Here is a 23,484-nt window from a genome sequence, read left to right as displayed (position 1 = left end):
AGAAACATGTGTCACCGTCACAATGAAATCCTCCGCTGCAGCCTGTCCTCGTTAGTCAACATGTGCCATGCCAGACTTGTGGCAAATGCTCTGGCCTGGGGGTAAGGAGGAAGTCAGACAGCAGTACATAAAAGCAGCCGGTGAGAACACATGTGGAACAATGGACAAGCAGCATCCCGTCTGCAACGTTCCACTTCCTCCTCCGACAGTCACGTTGGTTCAGATGAACTTTTTGGTATGTAAGATTTTTACATAAAGCGGGAACATCAAAGTGGAAGCAGTTGTCTAATAATGTATTTACTCCCCATATAGGAGTACCTTTTATTTAGGGTTTGTCTCTCTGGACAGTGAACTTAGAGTCCAGCTTTTCAAACACCACATTAAATGGAAACCTAGTACATTGCCACGTCCATGGAATTCAAGGGGCAATTTCGTAATATAGGATTATGTCAAGCTCTCCAGACTAAAGTTGAACTTTGCAGTCACCGTAGACTCCAACAAAAATGTGTTATGTTACATTCCTCACCATGAAGTCCATGCCATCCCACTTTGGTGCCTAGTGCAAACTTTAAAATGATGCTCCATGATGAGCGATTTTAGCCAATACAAGTTCTGCTGAAGCAGACCAAATAGAGTGTACAACAGCGTCTTGGTGGACCACTGTCCCAAATGCAAGGCCTCCATGCATGGCGACTCCAAGAAACGATTCAATAAGGCAGTTTATAGGAGCTTGCGAAGGCAGATTCTCCCCTCCGATCTGACCGCGGGCATGGACAGACACCACTACACATGAGGCAGTACAATGCTAAGGCAGCCGTTCGCAGTCCAGCAAGTATTGTGCAAAGTCCTATTGTAATGAAAAGGAATTGTGCATGGTCCTGCTGGGCGTCAGAGGACAGATACTGAAGGCCAGCGTGCAATGGAGACGCTCAATCAAAGACCCCTTTTGGGTATGTGCACATGATATCTATAGGCTTCAGGCTGGTACGCTCCTTTACCCACCTGAAAAAGAGCTATATAGCCACCAAAAAAAAAAGAGGGTCTGCTAATTAGGGTAGATGCATCCATAAACATGCCAGTGCCTGATCGTTGGGACATGTACACAGGCAAATCACTTGTCGGGTGATTAATGGACATATGAATGATTCCAATTATTGTTCTGCCCCTGCAAACAGGGGATGTGACAACAAGCACACTGTATGGGGGCAGAATGAGCAATACCACCACCCAAAAATTCATTTCGGCCCATGTGAACAGTTCAACTTGTATACAGTCAACTGGTGGACGTTATGGGTAGAAATTTGTCGTAGCAAATGAATCACCAGGGAAGTCATTATCAGACATCAGGTGGCTCAGTGGTTAGCATTGTTGTCTTGCAGCACTAGGGTCCGACCAGGAGCAACATCTGCACAGAGTTTGTATGTATGTGTCCCCCATCCTTGGATACGGATATTCTAGAGTTCTCTCCCACTGCAAAAAATGTATGGATGGGTTCTATTGATCCCTATGAAACTGGACCCACTGCAAGTGCTTGAGATCGAGAAGTTAGGCTGAGAACCCAGTTTACAGCACAGACAGATTCTCTATACATCACTGACGAATATATACGGTACTTATCATCCAATACGGCCCTTTGACAAGTACAATCAAAGTGACCAATAAAGGATGTATAGCCTTCAACCAGATTCTATCAGAACACAAATGCTGTTTATGGAGCCTGCAGTCTGTCAATGGAAAGAGACAGTCCGCACATAACATCTTTGTTCCTCTCTAATGAAGGCATCCTACATGGTCCCTGCACTGTGCATTGGTGGTAAATGTTGAGTATATGTTCTCTTGGGATCTGGCAGCTGAACCCTCACACCACCACCCTTGATCCAGAGAACACGGGGTCTAAAGACCACATGCACTAGGGTTAGAATAAAGCATGTGTACCACCACTCCGCTAACACAGGGAGCTTTGAGATCTCATGATCAGTGGGGATCGGTGTGCTCCGACTCGCAGGGATTATACATTTATCCTGACATTTGTGGTTTAAAGGGAACCTGTCACCCCTCAAAATCGATGGTGAGGTAAGCCCACCGTCATCAGGGGCTTATCTACAGCATTCTGTAATGCTGTAGATAAGCCCCCGATGTTACCTGAAAGAGGAGAAAAAGAGGTTAGATTATACTCACCCAGGGGCGGTCCCGCTGCGGTCCGGTCAAATGGGTGTCTCAGGTCCGCTCCGGCACCTCCATCTTCATTCCATGACGTCCTCTTCTGGTCTCCGCGCTGCGGTTCCGGCGCAGGCGTACTTTGTCTGCCCTGTTGAGGGCAGAGCAAAGTACTGCAGTGCACAGGTGCTGGGCCTCTCTGACCTTACCGGCGCCTGCGCACTGCAGTACTTTGCTCTGCCCTCAACAGGGCAGACAAAGTACGCCTGCGCCGGAGCAGCGGCATGAAGACCAGAAGAGGACGTCATGGAATGAAGATGGGAGGCGCTGTACCGGACCTGAGACGCCCATCGGAGCGGGACCGCTCCTGGGTGAGTATAATCCAACGTCTTTTTCTCCTCTTTCAGGATACATCGGCAGCTTATCTACAGCATTACAGAATGCTGTAGATAAGCCCCTGGTGCCGGTGAGCTTACCTCACCAGCCATTTTGGGGGTGACAGGTTCGCTTTAAGTGGTAAACGTATGATATCTGGGAGTCCAACCACTGGGATCCCACAGTGATCATGAGAATGGGCGTCTCACAGCTCCTCGTGTTAGTGGAGCGGTAGTGAAAATGTAGTGATTATGGCAGGCGTAGCAATTTTTATTTTATGTTAACTTCAGCCAGTCTTATGTGCAACCACAAAAAATTACATTTCCTAGTGAAGCCCATTATTTTTCCTCACACAAAATGGTATTGTCACAATCCATTTTTGGATTCATGACAGCTCTGGTTTCACTGTTTTAAATGAAGCTTTTTTCCCTTCAGGACCAGCAGGGGTCAATGTCAGTTTTTCCCTCGCTGGCAATCTGCTGTAACTGCAGAGTTGCTGGGTCAGCTGATGTGGGTGGTGACCACTCCTACCATCCTTTAAATGGTCACCTGATGCATCAGCTGACTGCTGGTGATAGAGTTTCTCTATGGAAACAAGCTGTGCAGTTGCAGCTCTCTGGTGTCAGCTACCTCTGGTGTTCGGAGCCCTATTTCTGTGTCATCTGTGGTGTTGAGCTTGGCAGCGGTGTCTGGAAGTATCTGCAGTAGTGAGGCTAGCGCCCCTTACCGGCCAGTGCACTAGTCAGGGCAGTATTAGGTGACAGTGAGGGATGAGGTTCCCGAAGGTGGGGGGGGGAGGACCCACTTAGGGCGTTAGGGGAGTGCAGGGACAGGCTTAGCTTTGAGCTCAGGTGGTGACCATCCCCCAATTCTCTATCAGTAGGGCCTTCCTCTCCCCATTTCCATCCCGGTGTATGTGAGTGTGTGTGTGTGTTGCGCCGTCTGCTGACCGACCCCCCCCGTTGGGTCGTGTCACATCGTGACAGGTATCACCAGTACCATAGTATCTCCTATAGAGTATGATGAGCCCCACACAATGATGTCCTTTCCTCAGTATACACACAGTTTTGATACATCACCATACACACAGCTTTGCTATATATATATACATACACACACTTTGCCTGCGTCCTGCTTCTCTTCTGCACAGCAGTCATGTGGCCTAAAAATGTTATTACCTAAACAGTGGAGGTAGGAAGACTCCAGGTAATTGGATCGGCATTCTGTCAATTGCAGGGCGACAAGCCGGGTTAACATAGGCTTCACCGTGTCCTGCTGATCGCTCTTGCATGGCAGTGATAGGTGATCTGACTGAGAACTTCTTGTTGGCTTATTTCTACAAGTTATTTTTATAAGCTGTCAAAAAGCCTAATATGCATGTTACCCATGCAAAATACATACAAATATTGTCCCTAGCCACTGTCCTACCCAGGCCCTAGTGCTGCAAGTCCTAACCATCAAGCCCCCTCTTATGGCCTATTTAGATGATTCATATTGTCAACGAGAGTTTGTTGCAACACTTGTTCTTAAATACTGTCCTGTCTACACAGGCCAGAAATAATCAGATGAACAAGCAAAATGCTCGATAGTCGGGTGAAGTTTTTTTACACACGCATAAATAAAAAACAACCGTGCGGGAGGGGGACCCACAGACACCAGCGACGATCTCAGGTGGATGCGAGTCCGAGGAAGAGTTAATTATTTTGGGGCTTTTTGTTTTTTTTCTTAAAATGTGTTGGAGAAGAGCAGCGAGGAACATAATTACAGGAAGGGGCCCATGATGGTTGACAATATACCGAAAAGAGGTCCAGAATGGGGAGGTCATTATACCAGGAAGGAATCCAGGATGGAGGTCATTATACCAGGAAGGAGTCCAGGATAGGGGGACACTATAGCAGGACATTGGTCATTATTACAGGAAGGGGCCAACGATGGGGGATATTATTCCATGATGGGGGATATAACATGCAGTTGGGGGTCCAGGTCCAAATTCTACACTAGAGTCTATCAGACTCTAGTTACGGCACTGATGCGGACTATCAGTCCGAGTGTAAAGGAGTTAATTGATCTGTATTGGTCCAGTTCACATGTAAAGCGCAATAATAATAATAAAAAAAATAAATAATCTGTGAGTTTTGTATACGGACCTAAAATATGATCGCCTAATCGGGGCATTGCATAAAGAAATGGTAAACATATTACTCAAAATCATTAAAGCCACATAAATGCATTTCTTAGGGGCAAGAAGACATTTTTCTAGCATCAGTCTAGACTTTTCAGGCCTTGCGTCAGGGCCACTTTGAATCAGAATTTCATACCTACTTATTACATGAGTAATTGACGATGTGTCACAATCAAGGAGCCCGATATGTAACAAGTAAAGAGCTTCAGGCAAACTTGGCCGTATCTGGTTCCCGGCCTGGCATTGTATTACCTCTATTACGCCAGTCTTCTGCTATTGCATAACCCAAGTCAACAAAGGGGGATTATGTGCTGAAGAGAAAGCAGCCAGGATCTGAAATAACCTGTAGATTACTACACAAAGGGAAGGAGAGAATAAGCTAAACTCTAGAATAAGGTAAAACTACCCATCTTACATATCCCATGTATAAACAACACCGGTACTATGGACTCTGGGCCAGTCCTAGGTCAGTAATACAAAGCACAATTTAGATTCCTTATCTACTATATAAAAGTATAAAGCGGAGCAAAAGCACAAAAAAAAACAAAACAAAAAAAACTAGAAACAAAATTTTCAAAACATCTTGATATATTCAGCCTTGAGTATGAGTGCCACGTGCAGAAATCGCCGCACTTGCACGCCTTGGCTGCCATGGATGAGGTTATTAATTGTTGTCTGAGGAATGTTTTGCCACTCTGAATGCATTTTGACAAATCATCAAAATCCGCTGCTGGCAGCTCCCTTTGAAATTAACAACCAATGACATCTCAGATTTGCTCGATGTGACAATTTTAGAGAGACGGCAGATTTAAAGGGACTGTCAGCACAGAATGACTGTTCAAACTAAGTTGAGCCGCTCGGTTCTTGACAGCGGGGCCAATCGTTTATATGCACCCACTTGTTATTCTTCAATCTTCACCTCCCTCTTTTTTGATTGACGGGTCTGGCTTATGGGGCCAGGGAAGGGTGGAGATTAGTGATGACCGAACGTGCTCTGATAAGGCGTTATCGAAAATGTTCGGGTGCCGACTTATTTCAGCATGCTCGAAAAATGTTCGAGTACCCACACTTGCATGCCTCGCAGCTGTTTGCCAGCCGTGAGACATGCAGCCACCAGAACTTGAACATATTTTTCGAGCACGCTGAAGACACTCGGTTAGCCCCTCGAGCATGCTCAGATAGCACATTATCCCAGCACATTCACTCATCACTAGTGGAGATATATGAAACCCAAGCAGGTGGACAGGTGTAATTAAATGATTTTCCCCACCATGGGGCACGGAGCACCTGTGCTTTATTTGATCACTCATTCTGTGCTGACAGAGTCCGTTTAAGTCATAGACTGCTCACAGTAGCATGAGCAACATGTGGCCTGGGGTTGTTACACTGAAAAACAGCTCCTGGGACATTTCGGAAAAATGGTTATACCACTGGTTCGACCACCAATGTCAATGTATCGCTGGGCTGTTAGAGGACATAGAATGAAGACTAGAGGGGCTCGGCTACTAAAAAAAAATATGCCACCCCACACCATAATCCCAGTAATGGGACACATGTGACATTCCCTCGCGATGGCCTCTTCATCGACCTCATGCACTAGCTTTGGACCAGAACAGTGCACGTAATTGCAGGCAGCTCCTGCACACAACTTGCCCAATACTTATTTACCACTCAGCCCAACAGAAACACCAGTCTTAACAATTTAAATAGAAAAGGGGGAAACATACTAAAAGCCCCCCACATAGATAAAACTAATTTTGGCCGAATCCTTCAGTAGACCAACGGACTAATGTGTAAGGAGGCCCCGGACAACTGATCGTTGGGGTGGATGTCAATTAGGAATGTCAGATTTCGAGTTGCCGATTGCTTTGCCCTCCCAGAAATATCTTGCTGGTGCAAAGGTCTCAGAAAACCAAGGAGCACTTGGCCGAACTAATGCCCGTTTACGAGAGAGAGAGAGAGACACCAGAGATGGCTTTCGGCCAAAGCTTCAGGCTATGCTTACATGCTATGGCAATCCATTGACACCAACAGTATCACAGTGCACCCTTGGCCAATCTCCATTTGTCAAACTCCTTAGATGCTGAAGTCGCTATTGACTGTGGCATCTAAGAAGTTAAGTTGGCCGGGATAGCAGGGCTGTGGAGTCGGAGCTCATTTTGGTGGAGTCGGTGTCATGGAAATTGAGGAGTCGGAGGTTTGGCTTACCGACTCCACAACCCTGTGGAATAGGAAATAACTCTGATCTCAGTTGTTCCAGGAGGACATCATCCCCATCTACTGGACATGTCATGACAATTTGAGGTTAGACCTTTAGAATTAGGACAGAGTAATATTTACAGGTCGAACATGGATTCTGAAAAGATCTAAACATCTGTCCCTATCCTTATAGAGCAGCCTACGCAACGTCCATACTCCTGCAGGTGGGCAGACAAAAGTGGGCGTCAAGAAGAACCTAAGTATGCAGTCTACTTTTTTCTTTTTTTTGGTATTGAAACCCAATTTAGGATAAGTGTGAAATCCTTCCCAAGACAATATCCACATATCGGAATAGTTGCAACAGGAATCCAAATTTATTACATGGTTGCCAAGGAGAAATTCAGCGACTTCCCAACTATTCACAGAACATAATGAGTGATCCTAAAAGGAAACTGAAGCAATCTGAATGCTTCCCTTCCCCCCGTGTCGGGGGGCTTCTGTAGTATTTTTTCAGATTTCAAACTATTGCAAATAAAGCAATTACAAGTGCCAAGATGGAATTACTATATGAGGACTTTAATAATAATAATAATAATAATAATAATAATAATAATAACTTTAGTGAAGTGACGCTTAGTGCAAAGTTTTCAAAATAGTATATGTATCAGATAGGCCATAAAATAAGCCACAAGCATAAATGTCACCGGAAAGTGTCCAGAGTCGCTCGCCCCACCTTCGCCTATTGAAAGCAGACAGCACCTTGGGCTATAGCACAGCCTGTTGATGTGAACTGTTGTCAAAGCAGATGGGAACCACCCCGTGTGGGTGCAATCACATCTGAACAGTGCGATCAGTGCTCGGCACGTTAATACAGCGCTGGAAAATAGGTGAAACGTAAGCCACCGATACAATGCAACGCGGGAGAAATAAAGGGATGAAACGCAAAGGCTGCTGGGATGTTAGAGGAAGAAAAGGAAAATATCAGTGAAAAGGTCTCCAGTGGCCAAAAGAGACCCCTTTAATAATAGACCATCAGTATAAAAGTAGTGGCCTTCCATTTATTGGATTAGACAGGTAGGAAACCCTAAATTTCGAACATTCTATAAAGTTCAACAACCTACATTCTAACCTCCCGTACATAGCTACGACCTTGGCGCACCACCCTCTAAGTGGGCTACACATATCGATCCATTTAGTGTTCATTAGTAGCAACACCTTGATAGCCAAGGAATTTAGGGACTGGGAATGTAGGGTGAAGGTCGATGGTAAAGGTCAAATTTAAGTCAATAAGTAATAATAGTCCCACAGCGGTAGCGAAACCAGTGTCACAGTCTAGAGAAATGAGTGATGGAAAAGGAGCGCAAACAGGCTGAGCAAACAATTCACCCGAAAGTTCAGGTGTTATTGACATAGGTGCAGCTGTGAAAAATTATTAAAAAAAAAAAAAAAAAAAAAAAGTGTCACCAGACGTTGGATTGTTTAAACAAAACTAGTAACGGCCTTGGGAAACAAATATATGAAGAGTGTCATGTAGGAGTAGTAGGCGCTGCACACCAACACCGGCCATCAACAAGGGATTCCAACAAGTCAACTGTCACCCGACATTAATGCCACCAGTTCCCTGGGAAAAAAAAAAAAAAATACAACGACGACTGTCTCCTTAATCTAAATTCCCCCTAGTGGGACAAGGCTACGAATTCCATAATATGGGTGCAGCACAATAGAGAAGCTGGGCGCAGAAGAGATCTCAACGCTAGCTGTAGGCCACAAGAAGGTTGGAAGATGGAGAGGCTGGACAAGTAGGAAGGGGCAGCACGGGAGGAGAGCGTTGAAATGCAAATAAATGTATATAATTTATACAATGTGATTTTCTGGATTTTATTTTTGATATTCTATCGCTCATTGTTAAATTAACCTACCCTTAAAAGTAGGGACTGTTCATGTCTTGGTCAGTGGGCAAACTTACAAAATCAGCAAGGGATCAAATACTTATTTCCCCCACTGTACATATTACATGTATTATCAAATCAGAAATTAGAATTTAAGGAGTCCATATACTGTTCTCATACAGTGACCCCCCGGCAGAGGCAGAAGTATAACCTTTAGACAGGTCGGCTGCGGTGTTTGTGATGGCCTGGAGTGACGCCAGTGTATTTAATAGAATACCAGTCAGTAACGCATTAAAGTAGTCAAAGCGATAAATGATTAGCACCCGGATTAGCGTTTTAACGGTTGATAGTAAGGTACGGAGCTAAGACTTGACCTCCACCGGTCAGAGTAGGAGCGAATGCTAGGCTTTTATACTAAGGGCTTGTGCACACAGCCGTCAGGTTTGGGGTTTTTGTGGGTTTTTTTGCAGTCAAGGTTCCGGATGGAACTGAAAAATAAATGACAAAATGCAGCATTGGGTTTTGACTACGTGGAGGCACTTCTCACCAGAAATGGAGGAGAACATCTACATAAAATCGGCACTAGAGAGCTCCAGTTATTGCTCTATGCCACAAACTCGTCACAATAAAACCTTTGCCAAAAAAAAAAAAAAAAAAAAAATCACAATTAATTCAATTCCAAAGTAACCAGACATGTGCACTCTACAGTCTTGTGATTCTCTCTATACAAGCCTCATATCAGTGCGACAGTACGACTACATCCCGGTGGTGTCACAGAACACAAATACTCACGTTTTTCATCATCTGCATGGACTAATGATGCCGCTCTTGACAATACGTCTAATGGAGTCTCCATTCCTGGGAAGACCCTAAAAAAAAAATAATAATAAAAAAAAATGTATATATATTTTTTTAATTATTATATTCAATAAAACATTACCTTTGTTCTGTGCACAAGTATATATTTTTAAGTGGGATCACGTATGTTCGTACATTGTATACATGTGACTTGTCGCTGTGATCTAAGCCTTGGTATATATAGCAGTATGGGGCGTTTGGGACTCCATAACATAAATTTGTTTTGTGTTACTACATTTCTCTTTTCCAAGTGCAGCAAGGTAGATGAGAACATTGACTATATGAATATTGAACTGCATTACTGCTATATAGACAATACCTATGGAATTTAGTTACTTCGCACACAAGTTGGACAATTTGTGGGAGCCCATCTGCCACGACAAAGTGTACCTTGCAGATGGAAACCCACACTATTACACTTGCCTCTTCTCACAGATTTTAGGGTCTGTTTTTAGCCAGTTCTGGATCCTCCCTGACCCTTACATTTGTAGAGGGTATCCCAGGAGTGGCCAATTTAAAAGTTTAGGTTCTAATATACGCCTTGTCATGGCAGATGGGCTCTCACAAATTGGTCAACTTGTGTGCCAAGTACCTACATTCTAGAAGTATATAGTCTAGTGAAGATTGGTGGTTGCCCATTTTACTTGCAAAAAATTAAACAAAAAAAATTTAATTTTTCACATATTGGGGTCTCAGTAGTGGGTGCTACCTAATGCATATATCTGCATTAATAGAGGCACAAAATGGCATGTGTACGTGCGAGATACACAGTGAGCATGCAAAAGCATAAGTATTCGTATTACCTGAATTGAAGGGTAGCATAAAATGTAGAAATATAAAAATTGAAAGTAGCAAAAGAAGAACCCTTTATCCGGCTGAGTAAGAACTGCACCTATGACGCGGCGTTAGCAGGATTAACCAGATACAACCCCATTGTGCCGGCCACAGAAGCACTAAAACAGGTATTGTTACCAGATGACGGCCCATCCAGAAACCAAACCGACAGCTCTCATATTCAGTCAACCGGAGCACCGCACGGTAAGGCAGTGTTAACCATTTGACGCCGGATTAAATAATGGAGATACAAATTGTAAGCAAAAAGGGGGGGAAAGTTACTGTACATCAATAAAATTTTTGTAAGCAATCAGGAGGGAATAAATCAGTTGCACAGAGTTTTTGAAACAGGGACCCCCCGACCTTGGTCCTCCCTGCGACACCACATCCGAGCAGAGGAGTGTGTCAATTAATGCAAAAAATGCATTAGTGTATAATAAAATGAAGCAAGGAACCGAATCCTCCTCACCCATCCATTCCTCGTAACCCGACGCGTTTCACTGTTAACAGTTTTCTTCTACTGTTTTGGGGCGAGGGGCTATTATGTATATGGCTAGCTTTCCGAGGGAGACCGTAACTAGCTTTAGTGGCCAGTTCTACCTGGCCCTTGAGATCTGAACACCGCTAGCCTAGATATGGGGGCTTCAGCCTGAAATCCTCTTAGATAGCTGTGGCCAGAACAGCTAGGTCGCCAGACTCCCCCATACACAGGGAGTGATCACTCTGCTGAAAGGATCAGCAGACCAAAAATAGGGCAAATCAGATCCTTATCTCTCCCCAACACTCTGTTAGGCCAGTCTCACACGTCCAGATAATTCCGGTACCGGAAAAATCGGTACCGGAGTTATCCGTGTCCGTGTGCCCGTGCGTTTCTGTGGCACATCAGTGTGGCAAACGTGTGCTGCCCGTGTGCCGACTGGGTACCACACGCACCGTGCAGGAGACAGCGCTAGAGATAAGCGCTGTCCCCCCCACGTGGTGCTGAAGCCGCCATTCATATCTTCTCTGCAGCAGCATTTGCTGTAGAGAAGATATGAATAATCCTTTTTTTTTTTTTTTGTTTCTCGTGTTTAACATAAAGATCCATGTTCCCACCCCCTGTGCGCCCGCCCGCTGTTATTAAAATACTCACCCGGCTCCCTCGCTGGCGCTGCTTCCTGTCCTGGCCGCACCTTCTACTGTATGAGCGGTCATGTGGGGCCGCCGATTACAGTCATGAATATGCGGCTCCACCTCCCATAGGGGTGGAGCCGCATATTCATTTCTGTAATGGGCGGCCCCACGTGACCGCATACAGGAGAAGCTGCGGCCAGGACAGGACACTGCGAGGGAGGCAGGTGAGTATTTTAATAACAGCGGGTGGGCGCACAGGGGGTGGGAGGTGGGAGGACACATGGATCTTTATGTTAAACATGAGAAACAAAAAAAAAAAAAAAAAAAAGGATTATTCATATCTTCTCTACAGCAAACGCTGCTGCAGAGAAGATATGAATGGCGGCTTCAGCACCATGTGGGGGGGACAGCGCTTACTGTAGCGCTGTCTCCTGCACAGCACACGGACTGCACACAGACAACGTCCGTGTGCGGTCCGTGTTTTACACGGACCCATTGACTTTAATGGGTCAGTGTAAACCGTGCGCTCCCACGAACACTGACATGTCTCCGTGTTTGGCACACGGAGACACGGTCCGCAAAAAAATCAATGACATCTGCACAGATGCATTGATTTCAATGTGTCTACGTGTGTCAGTGGCTCCGGTACGTGAGGAAACTGTCACCTCACGTACCGGAGCCACTGACGTGTGAAACCGGCCTTAGGGCAGAGTCAGGAGCCTCGACACATTATCTGCAGAGCTTGTTGATATCGACAGGCTCAGCCAACGAAAGTCTAATGATGGTCTTTATAGACGGAGTAATGGTAATGCTACTCCACAGATTGTGGGGAACATCCATCATGTACTGCACAAAGTGCTCCCAACATCTGTCTTCATGATTATTGAGTACGGACAATACCGAAATATATGCCAAAAAATAATTTTATTTATTTTTTTTATTGCAGTTGACTCCACTTTTCACTTCAAATTACAGATACCTCTGAAGAACTGGAGGATCGCACTGGCGCTGGGGTTTCAGAGCTCTATAGCAAAAGAGCCTGGAAACACTGCGGTCCTTGCCTAAAGGACCGGCCACCTATGATAGACTGCAGTGGTGGAAGAAAACTTAGGCAACAAGCAGTAAATTAAAAAAAATAAATAAAAAAATATAAATCACTCCACCACTTATTCTTGAGAACAGAGTGGGTTTAAAAAACAAGTGCTATAGTCTTTGCTAAAGTCTGATTCCCTTTCCTTGTACTTAAATATATTGCAAATTTTCCCCCTCTAACCATCAAGCACACGTGAACATTCCCTTAGACATTTATTTTCATAATAGGTGATCATATTGGTCAATATAATCAGACCAAGCATTTATCAGAATTCAGAACGTCGTCAATGTAACTACTGAAATGTCTGTCGGTTTGCAACTTGGGAAAAAAAAAAAAAAACCACCACAACAATAACATCATCCAACTCGCCACTCAAAACAACAGTAGCGAGCAGCAATCACGTATTTGGCCATGTGACCAGGATTCCAGTGTGCAGACAGCGCAGCAGCCTCTGCCTCTTGTTTTCCCATAATAAACAGGGGGAAGCACTGGGACACCGAGGCGAATGATTGCTTCACTTCCCACATGGTACATTCCAGAGACGCATCTGACGCAGAAGGAGCCGTCTCATCGCTGCTTACTGGAAGAAAGTACTGTCACTGAACTTCCAGAAATTGTTTCCAGAAAGAGAATGTGAAAAATGTAAAGGATTTCATCAATGCCACAAGATGCCGAACAAAGCGAGAGCTCTCAAGGACGACAGAGGAGGAGGCAGGATTGTTCTCAGGTCAACGCTCAATACTATAGCTTTCCCATATGTATGCACAGACAGATGAACGCATGGGGTGTAGAGCCTCGTTTTATATCACTTTACTCAGAATCGCAGATGGTCAGCACCATATTCTGGGGGACAGCTACTCCGGACAATAAAAAGGATTACACCGAATACAATCACCATTGTCCATCTCCAGAAAGTATCATGGACAAAGCGAACTACAATGCCCAAGTGAGATTCTGGATTGGTATCAAAGAACAAATCTTTAGAAAATTATTCTTCGTTACTCATAAGACCGTCATACATTCTCAATAGCCGTCAGGCAAATAAGAGATATACAAGGGGAAGGAGAAGAGCTGGACATCTTATCTCAACCTTAAAATGGGGTTCTCCCAAACTCCCAAGTGGCTAATTGCTGGGGTCTGACCGCCGAGCCCACCAGCAATCTTGAGAACAGGTCTCTGAAGAATGAGAATTAGAATGGGCTGGAGGTGCTCAAGATCGGCCTCTCCTCCATGCATTATCTACGGGACTACCGGGTATAGTCGAGCACTGTTTTCTCCTACAGTCCCTTAGACAACGCATGGAGCAGAGGTCGAACATACGATCTACCGCCTCATCCAAGATGGGTGACCAGCAGAGTCTGCTCCAACATAATTCTAATATATTTGCCCGTCTTTATAATCATAACATGAAAACAGATCCTACGATGTCACCAAATTGTGCAACCAAGGAGGGAATGGGTGCTGCTTTTTACTTTAGACTACACCAGAGTTCCCCAAAATTAATTCTGGGGCTCAAAAGGAAGCCATTTAACAACAGGTCATAGTGAAATCTCATCTACAATCTATTAGCAAAAACCCCAAGGTTCTTTAGAGGATCACTCCAACACTACATGAGGGCTCATGAAGATGGAGACAGACCGTGCACAATGACTATCTCTACGTGTCTCTATGGCCAAAGCCCTCGCTTGGCTCTTTAATCATGGAGATAAAGGTTCAGTTTACAACTACAATCCCTTGGTCAGCTGCCCTACTCCTAGCTACACCTCTCACTATGGCGGCGCTATTACGGCTTAAAAAACTAAAGTTGTGGTAGCCCTCTAATCGGACAGGCTGAACTATCGGCACATGCACAGTCACCTTCATCACGGGGGCATCCGACAATACGAGAATTCCTTATACATTGATTTATTAGCCTTGATACTTGCATCTAAAAAAAAAAAAAACACTTGTTCTTCTGATCATCTAGAGATTAGAATATTATGAATCTCGTTGCTTGGACGGGTTCCAGCCATGATTCACACACAGAACAACAATGTTGTATATTCTCGGTGGGATGATGGGTTTACAAAATTATAATTTGCAGAAATGTTTCTTTATCCTAGCATTTTGGTTGTCTGATTATCGAACATTCTTGATCACCAGGTGGTCATATTCACTGAAAGACAGCAATCCAAACTCGATGTTTCCAGACGACTCATGTATATGGTTGCTTCGCAATTCTCGTCCTCCCAAATGTTTAAAGATCGGACGTGTTGGATTTCAAGCTTGATCATTTGCTCCACCGAGGAGGTGTATATTTTTCTCCATTGAAAACAAGCAAATACTCAAGCAACCGCTAATAAAGGCCATGTGCCAATACAGCAAGTCATGGAATGAAGTCTGGAAACAAGGAGTCGGGGAACCCAAGGAATTGGTTCTCAGGGTAGAACAGTGTTCCCCAAGTTCGGTCCACAAGAGTCACCAACGGGTCATGTTTTCTGGATTTCCTTAGTATTGCCCAGGTGAGAATTCCATCATCTAGACAGGCAACTGGGCCATACTAAAAAAATCCTGAAAACATGACCCGTTGGGGGCTCCTGAGGACTGGAGTTGGGAAACACTGGGGTAGAAGATTGGGTGGAAGGTGAGATTATTCCTAATTTAGATATACCATGCAGTCTACCACAGGGTGCAATGCTGAGTTTATAAATCAGGTGGCACAGAGTGGACATCATGACAAGTCTGTTATAAAAAGACGAATCCTATATTAACTCTTGATTTGGATATATTTTAGAAATTCTGAAAAAAAAAATAAAACTGCAAATTTGAAAAATCTTGGAAAATAAAATGAAAGTACTAAACCCTAAGGCATTTAATTGTATTTTTGCCCATTTCAAAGCGTTCTTCATGCCTGGAATATTATGTCAGCAGCTCCGAGCAGATGGTACGCAGCGGGTGACTTGGCGAGCGCACAGCAGGCGCTGCAATACTGTCATCGGGCCGCAGTAGAATGACGCCCCAGCCCATTCACTCATGCAGCAGTTATGGGGTATTTCGGATCTACAGAAGATTCCAAATTCTATTACCGAAGAGTCGCAAGTTTAAGACATTATGCTTGGAATACCCTGCGTTCCCAAAGGGCTTATGTGAGCACTACAAAAAATTAGTTGGTTTTATTTGCACATGAATAACATTTCTGGGGAAACCTTATTAATCACCAGTCTACTGATAACTCGGAGACCCCTGCTCAGACGCCCGATGATCACAAGAATGTGGGTCCCCATGTATGACTGCAATAAGAGTGTGAATGGAGAAGCCATCAATGATGCAGGCCACTGCTACACTAAGATATGACTGTAGTGTAATGTCAAGTGTCAGAAAGCAGGAGGTAAGGGCCCGGATGACAGGTATGTGTTCGGGTACTTTCTCATTGTGTTTAGGCACCTACTCAGTGGTCACGTCGGGGCTTAAGGCCGAACCAACAGCAAAAAGTTTTGCAGGGAGGTTCATACGCAAGTCCCGACAAACCACTGAGCGGGCGCCTAAATGCAATTGAGATGATATTACGTTGACTGGATATTGAGGTCCGGGATGTAGGAGTGACCAAAAGAGCCTGGGTGGGAAAGGTTGCTCCCACATTCCAGTTCGGGTCTTACAGGCCTAAAAACAGACAGCTGGCTTAGCAGAGTATGTTGTGTTGGAGCTGGAGAAAGACCGTTCATGGTGGACAGTCTATGCTGGAGACTAAGAAGTGCCTGTAATGTAAAGTGGGCAAGGTACTTTAATTCCCTTTGCCTTAACCAGAGAAATGACCGGTTTCTTTTTTGGTAGTGCAACGCTTGTGAAGGGGAATAAACTTTATTCTGTTTTGATATAGAAACCATGTGCCTGTGCATATCCAAGCAGCTTTCAGAGAGTTGACATCACCCACAAAAAGGAAATGTGGGGTTTAGGACCCCATTCTAGTGATCTGTGGGACTCCCAAAACTAGAAGCCAAATTATATCGATGGGCTGCATGTCGGGCCTTATGCACAAGGCAGAGCCATACGCATGAAGAGTATGAACACTATACACATTGCCTACGGGCACACGGTCAGTATTTGGTGAGTTTTTTACCTCAGTATTTGTAAGCCAAAACCAGGAGTGGGAAAACCTGAGGAAAAGTATAATAGAAACACGTCACCACTTCTGTATTTATCACCCACTCCTGGTTTTGGCTTACAAATACTGAGGTAAAAAAACTCACCAAATACTGAATGTTTGACCTTGGTCCACTTAATGAATTCTGTGCATCTTCTCAGTGGCGTGCGTCTCCATGCTCCTCACCAGAATTGCTCCTCCAGTTAAGGACTAGAGTAACATTTCTGGTGCAAATCTCACCCATGCTCTACCCACTTTGACGGATCGGGGCAATACTGCCATGAAAATGCCAAAAGCCACAAAATATTTGTGCAAAGATTTTGCGACTTTTTAAAGTGTTTTACGCCTAAACCCTTTGAATCAGCCCCTATGGGTGTTGGAATGAGATCCACCTCCCCTACCTTATAGCTGACCATATCCTGGCTTATTGGTTGGCGCAAGGCTACATTCACACAGCCATGCAACACATCCTTGTGATTTGTTTTTTCCCCCAGACAGAGCACGGACCCAGAGTTTCATTGATCCATTAAAGCATCAGTCATCGGCGAGACTCAGAGCATGTCCTATTCTCACCCATTCTGCCCACTGTCCTGCAATGAACTGGTGTGCTACTGTATATTCAGAATGCAGCCTGCATTGGGGTTTTTTGTTTGTTTTTTGTGTGTCCATTGCAAGCTGCAATTTTGCTTTTCATACGTTGATTCGGTCAGAAAAAAAAAAAGTTTCATCTTCCCGAAGCAGCAATTATTAGAAGTATTTGGTGCACATGCAGTTATCTAGCATATACAGTCCACTAATGAGCATTTTCTTCATTATTATTTTTTTTTTTCTATTCAAATCCATTCATTTGCATGACGAGGTCTGGGCTTCCAGTGAGCCTCCGGCTTATACAAAAGAAAAAAAAAAAGCATTGTGAGTCCATGCAAATAAGCAGTGTGCGTCACATGAAACATGGCAATGGTGGCCTCTGTGGCTAGAGACATTGCTGCCGTTGTGCGTTTGCTGTATAGGCCGGGAAAAGCCACCATTTATAGTTGGGCAAAACGGTTTGTAGGACCCCGATTAGGTGGTCCACATCACATCGGGGGACCTACTAATGACAAGAGGCGCTGCAGTAGAAAGTCCGCAGTGCTCTGGTCCAAGGTCTTGAGAATCTTCTCTCTCAACTACCATTGTAAAAGTGTATTTCTAGGGCTTCTATCAAGCGGTGGAAGCCAAACGGAGAGTCCTGGTAGCCACTGGTGGTCGTAGAAAATCTCAGGAGACCACAGATTCCTATATACGGGAAGGGAAACACTGGGAATTCTTCCCAACTCTACCTGTAAAGCAGGGGTGGGGAACCTCAGGCCCGCGGGACATTTACAGCCCTCAATGACCTTTAGTCGGGCCCCCGAGCAGATTCCCGGGGACCATAGCGCTTGGGCCGACAGCTGTTTTGCCGGCCACCAGCCCATTAATTTCTTCTTGCTTTGTACGCACGCAATGTTCACTACTGAACGCTGAGACGCGTGCAACGGAAGATTATGTCCTGACCCCAGCACCAGGCCGCACTTTGTGGGAGGAGTTAACGCACAATTTGTACGGCCCCCGAAGAGCGGTATAGTAATCCAAATGGCCCAAATGGGGAAAAATAAAAAATAAAAAAAATATTCCCCACCCTTGCTCTAAAGCCTCAGACATCAGTGTTTTTTCCTTGTATGCAAAACAAAACAATCCAATTTTCTGAGCGGATTCGCTGCAATATAAAATTTCCACGTGAACGCAGCCTTAGGCTAGGATTACACGTTGAACGTTTTTGCTGCTTTTTTTAATGCAAATGTTAAGCGGCGTTTCATAGGACCAGCAAAGGCTCTGAGATTTCAGAAATCTCAGGCACACACATTTTGTTTTTTGGTTTTCCTGACTGATTTGGAAAAGTGCTGCGCTTTTTGCAAACTGCTGCGCGCCACTTCTTTCAGCGCTTTTTCACCTATAAAAAGCAAAGAGTAAGTGCAAAAGCGCCGGTATCAGGTTTTGATGCATTTTTAGTGCAAAAACCTAAGAAGTTGTAACACGTTTTTTTTTGTTGTTGTTTTTTTAGGGGGGGACTAAACTTTATCAGCAGTGCACAAGAGACAGGAAAAACGCTGCAAACAAACGCAGCAAAACCTGATTTTTGTGAGCAGCCTCAGATTTCGCCTGCAGAAAAACCTCAACGTGTGAACACAGCCTTAGTGCTTGTATACGGATAAGGGGGCAGGTTTGCAAAGAAGGTTTTTAAATCGTGCACTGGGCATTGTTCACAGATAGATCCAGTAGTGATTAGCGCAAATGCCTCCGCCGTCCCCCCAGCACTGCACCCTGGTACATGGACAGACAGACAGGGGGCACCCAGGACTTACCAGGACAGACAGCACCACAGACAAAAAACAAACAACTTCTCTCCAACTTCCTTCATTCAGAGCCAAAGATCCCAGCAGCAGCAGGCACACCCCTCCCCCACCATGCACAGGCTGCAGTGCACACTGACTGCTGCTCCCCCTCCTTTTTTTCCTCCAGTGACATGTGAAAACCTCAGGCAGCCTTTAGCTTCAGACTCAGTAACCCTCTCCTGGCCAGATGACCTCCAGTCTAGACAAATAGGACAGTGACTGCAGACTCCACCCAGGGCTGCAGGTTAGTGCCCGTCCCCAATGACACGCCATGGCACATGTCAGGAAGTAACAGAATGCAAAATGCAGAACGGAGCGCGGATCATCCTCTATATACCGCTGCATGATGTCATATATACTCATGGCGATCAATAGCTCCAGGAGACCAACGATTTAAAGGGCTTGTCCAGAGACGGTGGTCCTGGCGGGGGGCAATTACTATTGGATTTGCACAAAAATTGAACGCGCAAGTCGCGATATTTATTTGTCGAAAATACATTTATTTTTTATTATCCCGTTTTTATTCCCTATGCCAAAATGTAGAAAAGGGTTAATCTTTTTGGAGTAATGTGCGACATATTTATGATTGCATTTCTACTTAGAATTTGCAAAAATGTTCCATGTTCTAGACAGGTCATTGTATTAAAATAAATGAATAGATAAAAATAAAAAAGAAGGAAGAAAAGAAAAGGAAAAAATATAAAAGGGGTGTACAAGCGCGTACATTTACTTTGCAACTTTTATGGATAAACAGTTGCAGTTTTGCACAAAACGATACATTACAATTCTATATGTGACACTCTGGTCTCAGCCTGTGATCTGACATTAGGAAGTGCGCTGAAATTCCGGAATATGGAGATCCGGAGATGAACTGAGAGATCTAAAGATTTGGGGGGGCAAAATGATGATGATGCCATTTTTGATAAATGTGGGCCAATCAGAATTGAGCAGTAAGATTCCCGCTGCCCTGGGGCTCAAATCTGCGCCTCTTGCTCTTACTAAGCCCCCACACCATCATTACGTCACAGGGGTCCAGTAGGTGTCAGAAGCACCTAAGATATCGGCGATAAAGCAGAAACTGCCCTGGTCCAGGGGCCACGGGTACAGGACAAAACATCAAACAAGGGCAGAAGGAAACTTTTTGCTCAACTCTAGGGTCTATGGTTCCGATTCATCACCGTCATTTCTCCACTTTTCTGCAGAAAGTTACTTCCTTTCTCCTTTTTATTAGTAGTTATTATGCTGTGCTTATATAGCGCCATCATATTCCACAGCGCTTTACAGACATCCTCCTCACTCTCCCCATTGGGGCTCACAATCTAAATTCCCTATCAGTATGTGTTAAGAATATGGGAGAAAACCAGAGCAAACCCACACAAACACGGGGAGAACATACAAACTCCTTGCAGATGTTGTTCTTGGTGGGATTTCAACCCAAGACCCCTGTGCTGCAAAACAGTGCCAACCACTGAGCCACCATACAGTGCCAACCACTGAGCCTCCATACAGTGCCAACCACTGAGCCTCCATACAGTGCCAACCACTGAGACACCATACAGTGCCAACCACTGAGACACCATACAGTGCTAACCACTGAGCCACCATACAGTCCTAACCACTGACCAACCATACAGTGCTAACCACTGAGCCACCATACAGTGCTAACCACTGAGCCACCATACAGTCCTAACCACTGAGCCACCATACAGTGCTAACCACTGAGCCACCATACAGTCCTAACCACTGAGCCACCATACAGTCCTAACCACTGAGCCACCATACAGTGCTAACCACTGAGCCATTGGATTAGCCTGTTTAGCTTTTCTTAATAAATATGTGGCAGTGTCAATAAACAAAAAAAAAATCTCTGCAGAATTTGACCTGTGTGAATGTGCCCAAAACAATTAAAAAACAAAAACAAATTGTGCAATCTACTCTCTGACTATGGGATGTCCCCATTCTCCTCCATGACCCAGAGCAGATCTCCGGCTGCTGGACCTGCTGCTTGACAACCCACTGATTTTAGCTTAGTGGCTTATGTTGCCTCATTTCCCCCTTGCTACAAGGAGCCGTCAATCAATTCCCCCAGGAATAATAGTCTTAGGAATCTTCTGCTAAAATAATCGGTTCTGACCAATGAACGTCTATCTTGTCAGTCAGAACATATAGAGAACCTGCTGAGATTAGGGTCAGAATAAAGCATTTAACCATTCATTGTCCCCAAAATGCTGCAGGACGGCAGATATAGGAGAGATCTGTAAACGGGGCATAAAAGAAGCGAAATATTTCACTAATGTTGCAGTGATCAACATCATACACATCTGATATGATAGATGATAGATAATAGATAACAGATGATAGATACGGTAGATAAATAATAGAGAGATGATGGATAGATGACAGAGATGATAGATAGATAGATAGATAGATAGATAGATAGATAGATAGATAGATAGATAGATAGATAGATAGATAGATAGATAGATAGATAGATAGAACATACTCAGTTCCCAGGAGATGTGAAATCTGTCCCCCACCCCGGGCACCCTCACACTGTCCCCCTCCCCGGGCACCCTCACACTGTCCCCCTCCCCGGGCACCCTCACACTGTCCCCCTCCCCGGGCACCCTCACACTGTCCCCCACCCCGGGCACCCTCACACTGTCCCCCACCCCGGGCACGCTCACACTGTCCCCCACCCCAGGCACGCTCACACTGTTCCCCTCCCCGGGCACCCTCACACTGTCCCCCGCCCCGGGCACCCTCACACTGTCCCCCACCCCGGGCACGCTCACACTGTCCCCCACCCCAGGCACGCTCACACTGTTCCCCTCCCCGGGCACCCTCACACTGTCCCCCGCCCCGGGCACGCTCACACTGTCCCTCACCCCGGGCACGCTCACACTGTCCCCCACCCCGGGCACCCTCACACTGTCCCCCACCCCGGGCACCCTCACACTGTCCCCCGCCCCGGGCACCCTCACACTGTCCCCCACCCCGGGCACCCTCACACTGTCCCCCGCCCCGGGCACCCTCACACTGTCCCCCACCCCGGGCACGCTCACACTGTCCCCCACCCCGGGCACCCTCACACTGTCCTGCCCGTCCTCCCAGCACACAGCTCTACCTGCAGCACACTGACACTACACATGGATACACAACTCACCAGAGCAGCTCCTGCGGACTGATCCAACGTGCTGGGGTCCGGGGGGAGAGCGGTCACTACACAGGAATCCGCCAATAATCTGGGGAGTTGTAAATTTCCGAGCAAACTGGTGATTTAAAGGGGTGATCCCTGCGGTGGAGATAATGCCGGGATACGGCGTCCGTGCCCTCCCGGGCGGAACCTGCTGAGTGACAGACGTCTCGGGGGGCTGGTGAGGACCCCAGTCAGATACTTGCTGGGGGCTGCGGGGACCCCGGGAAGCTCCGAGCACAGCGCCGCGCTCCGCACTAGGAATGTGAGGAATGATGGAATTCTCTTCCTGGCAGGTGGGCAGCACAGCGACCGCTCATTGGTGGAGCGCCGAGTGAGGTCAGCATACATTAGCATAATGAGGCGTGACGTCACGTACTAGGCAGCTGCTGCAGCAGGTAGCGCTGGGAGCGTGCGTGTGTGGGGCAGGGGAAAGTGACGGGACCCGGGGGGTCAGTGCGCGGGGAGCGTGCGTGTGTGTGGGGCAGGGGAAAGTGACGGGACCCCGGGGGTCAGTGCGCAGGGAGCGTGTATGGGGCAGGGGGAAAGTGACGGGACCTTAGGGGTCAGCGCGCGGGCCGTGGGGTACTCAGAACCGGGCTGGTTCTTATAGGGATCTGTCACGGTGGCAGTGACCCGGTCCGTGGCCCTGGGTGCCCAACTAAAAGGGGAACAAGTATATGGGAATAAAGTCTATGGTAGTAGTGTTCGTGACGCCACCTGTGATACTCGGCCAGGGATGGCCGACGCTGCTTAAAGGGGTCCTCTGGGGATGATGGTACTGCAGCAGGGATGGTATGACTTCCCACAGGTGAAGCGTAGTCCCCAGGGCTCCCGGGGTAGTGGGGACAGATGACAGATGGTGTAGTGCCAGAAAGAATGAGAGGACACAAGGTTGCAGTCTCTTTATCGTTTACTGGTGATGAAAAGCAGCCACAGTCCAGGGTACGGATCACAGGTGATGGTGAGGTCCGGCTAGCCAGGAAGCGATTCAGAGATCCCCCTAGCCAGGTGGGGTTGGAAGCCTTCCTTACTGCGCTGTGTTGTAGTCCCTTGC

General features: G+C 46.0%; 1 protein-coding gene across 3 annotated transcripts in view; it reads right to left on the bottom strand.

The window, feature by feature from the left end:
* VGLL4 (vestigial like family member 4) overlaps positions 1-22,711 on the bottom strand; it is a 77,463-nt gene extending 54,752 nt beyond the window's left edge. The window contains exons 1-2 of one of the 3 annotated variants that reach the window (XM_077276685.1): positions 22,398-22,701; positions 9,595-9,671 (exon numbers count right to left, since the gene is read on the bottom strand). In XM_077276685.1, the coding sequence (XP_077132800.1) occupies positions 9,595-9,658 (64 nt within the window). In that variant the 5' untranslated portion in view covers positions 9,659-9,671; positions 22,398-22,701. Of the gene's footprint in view, positions 1-9,594; positions 9,672-19,201; positions 19,355-22,397 lie in introns of those variants that run through there. The other 2 variants (XM_077276682.1, XM_077276687.1) reach the window with 2 other exon arrangements.
* Between the last annotated feature and the right edge of the window lie 773 nt (positions 22,712-23,484).

Source organism: Ranitomeya variabilis, chromosome 8, assembly GCF_051348905.1.
Source record: "Ranitomeya variabilis isolate aRanVar5 chromosome 8, aRanVar5.hap1, whole genome shotgun sequence".
NCBI lineage: Eukaryota > Metazoa > Chordata > Amphibia > Anura > Dendrobatidae > Ranitomeya > Ranitomeya variabilis.
Note: the sequence above shows the minus strand (reverse complement) of the source record. Positions and strands in the feature narration are given on the sequence as shown.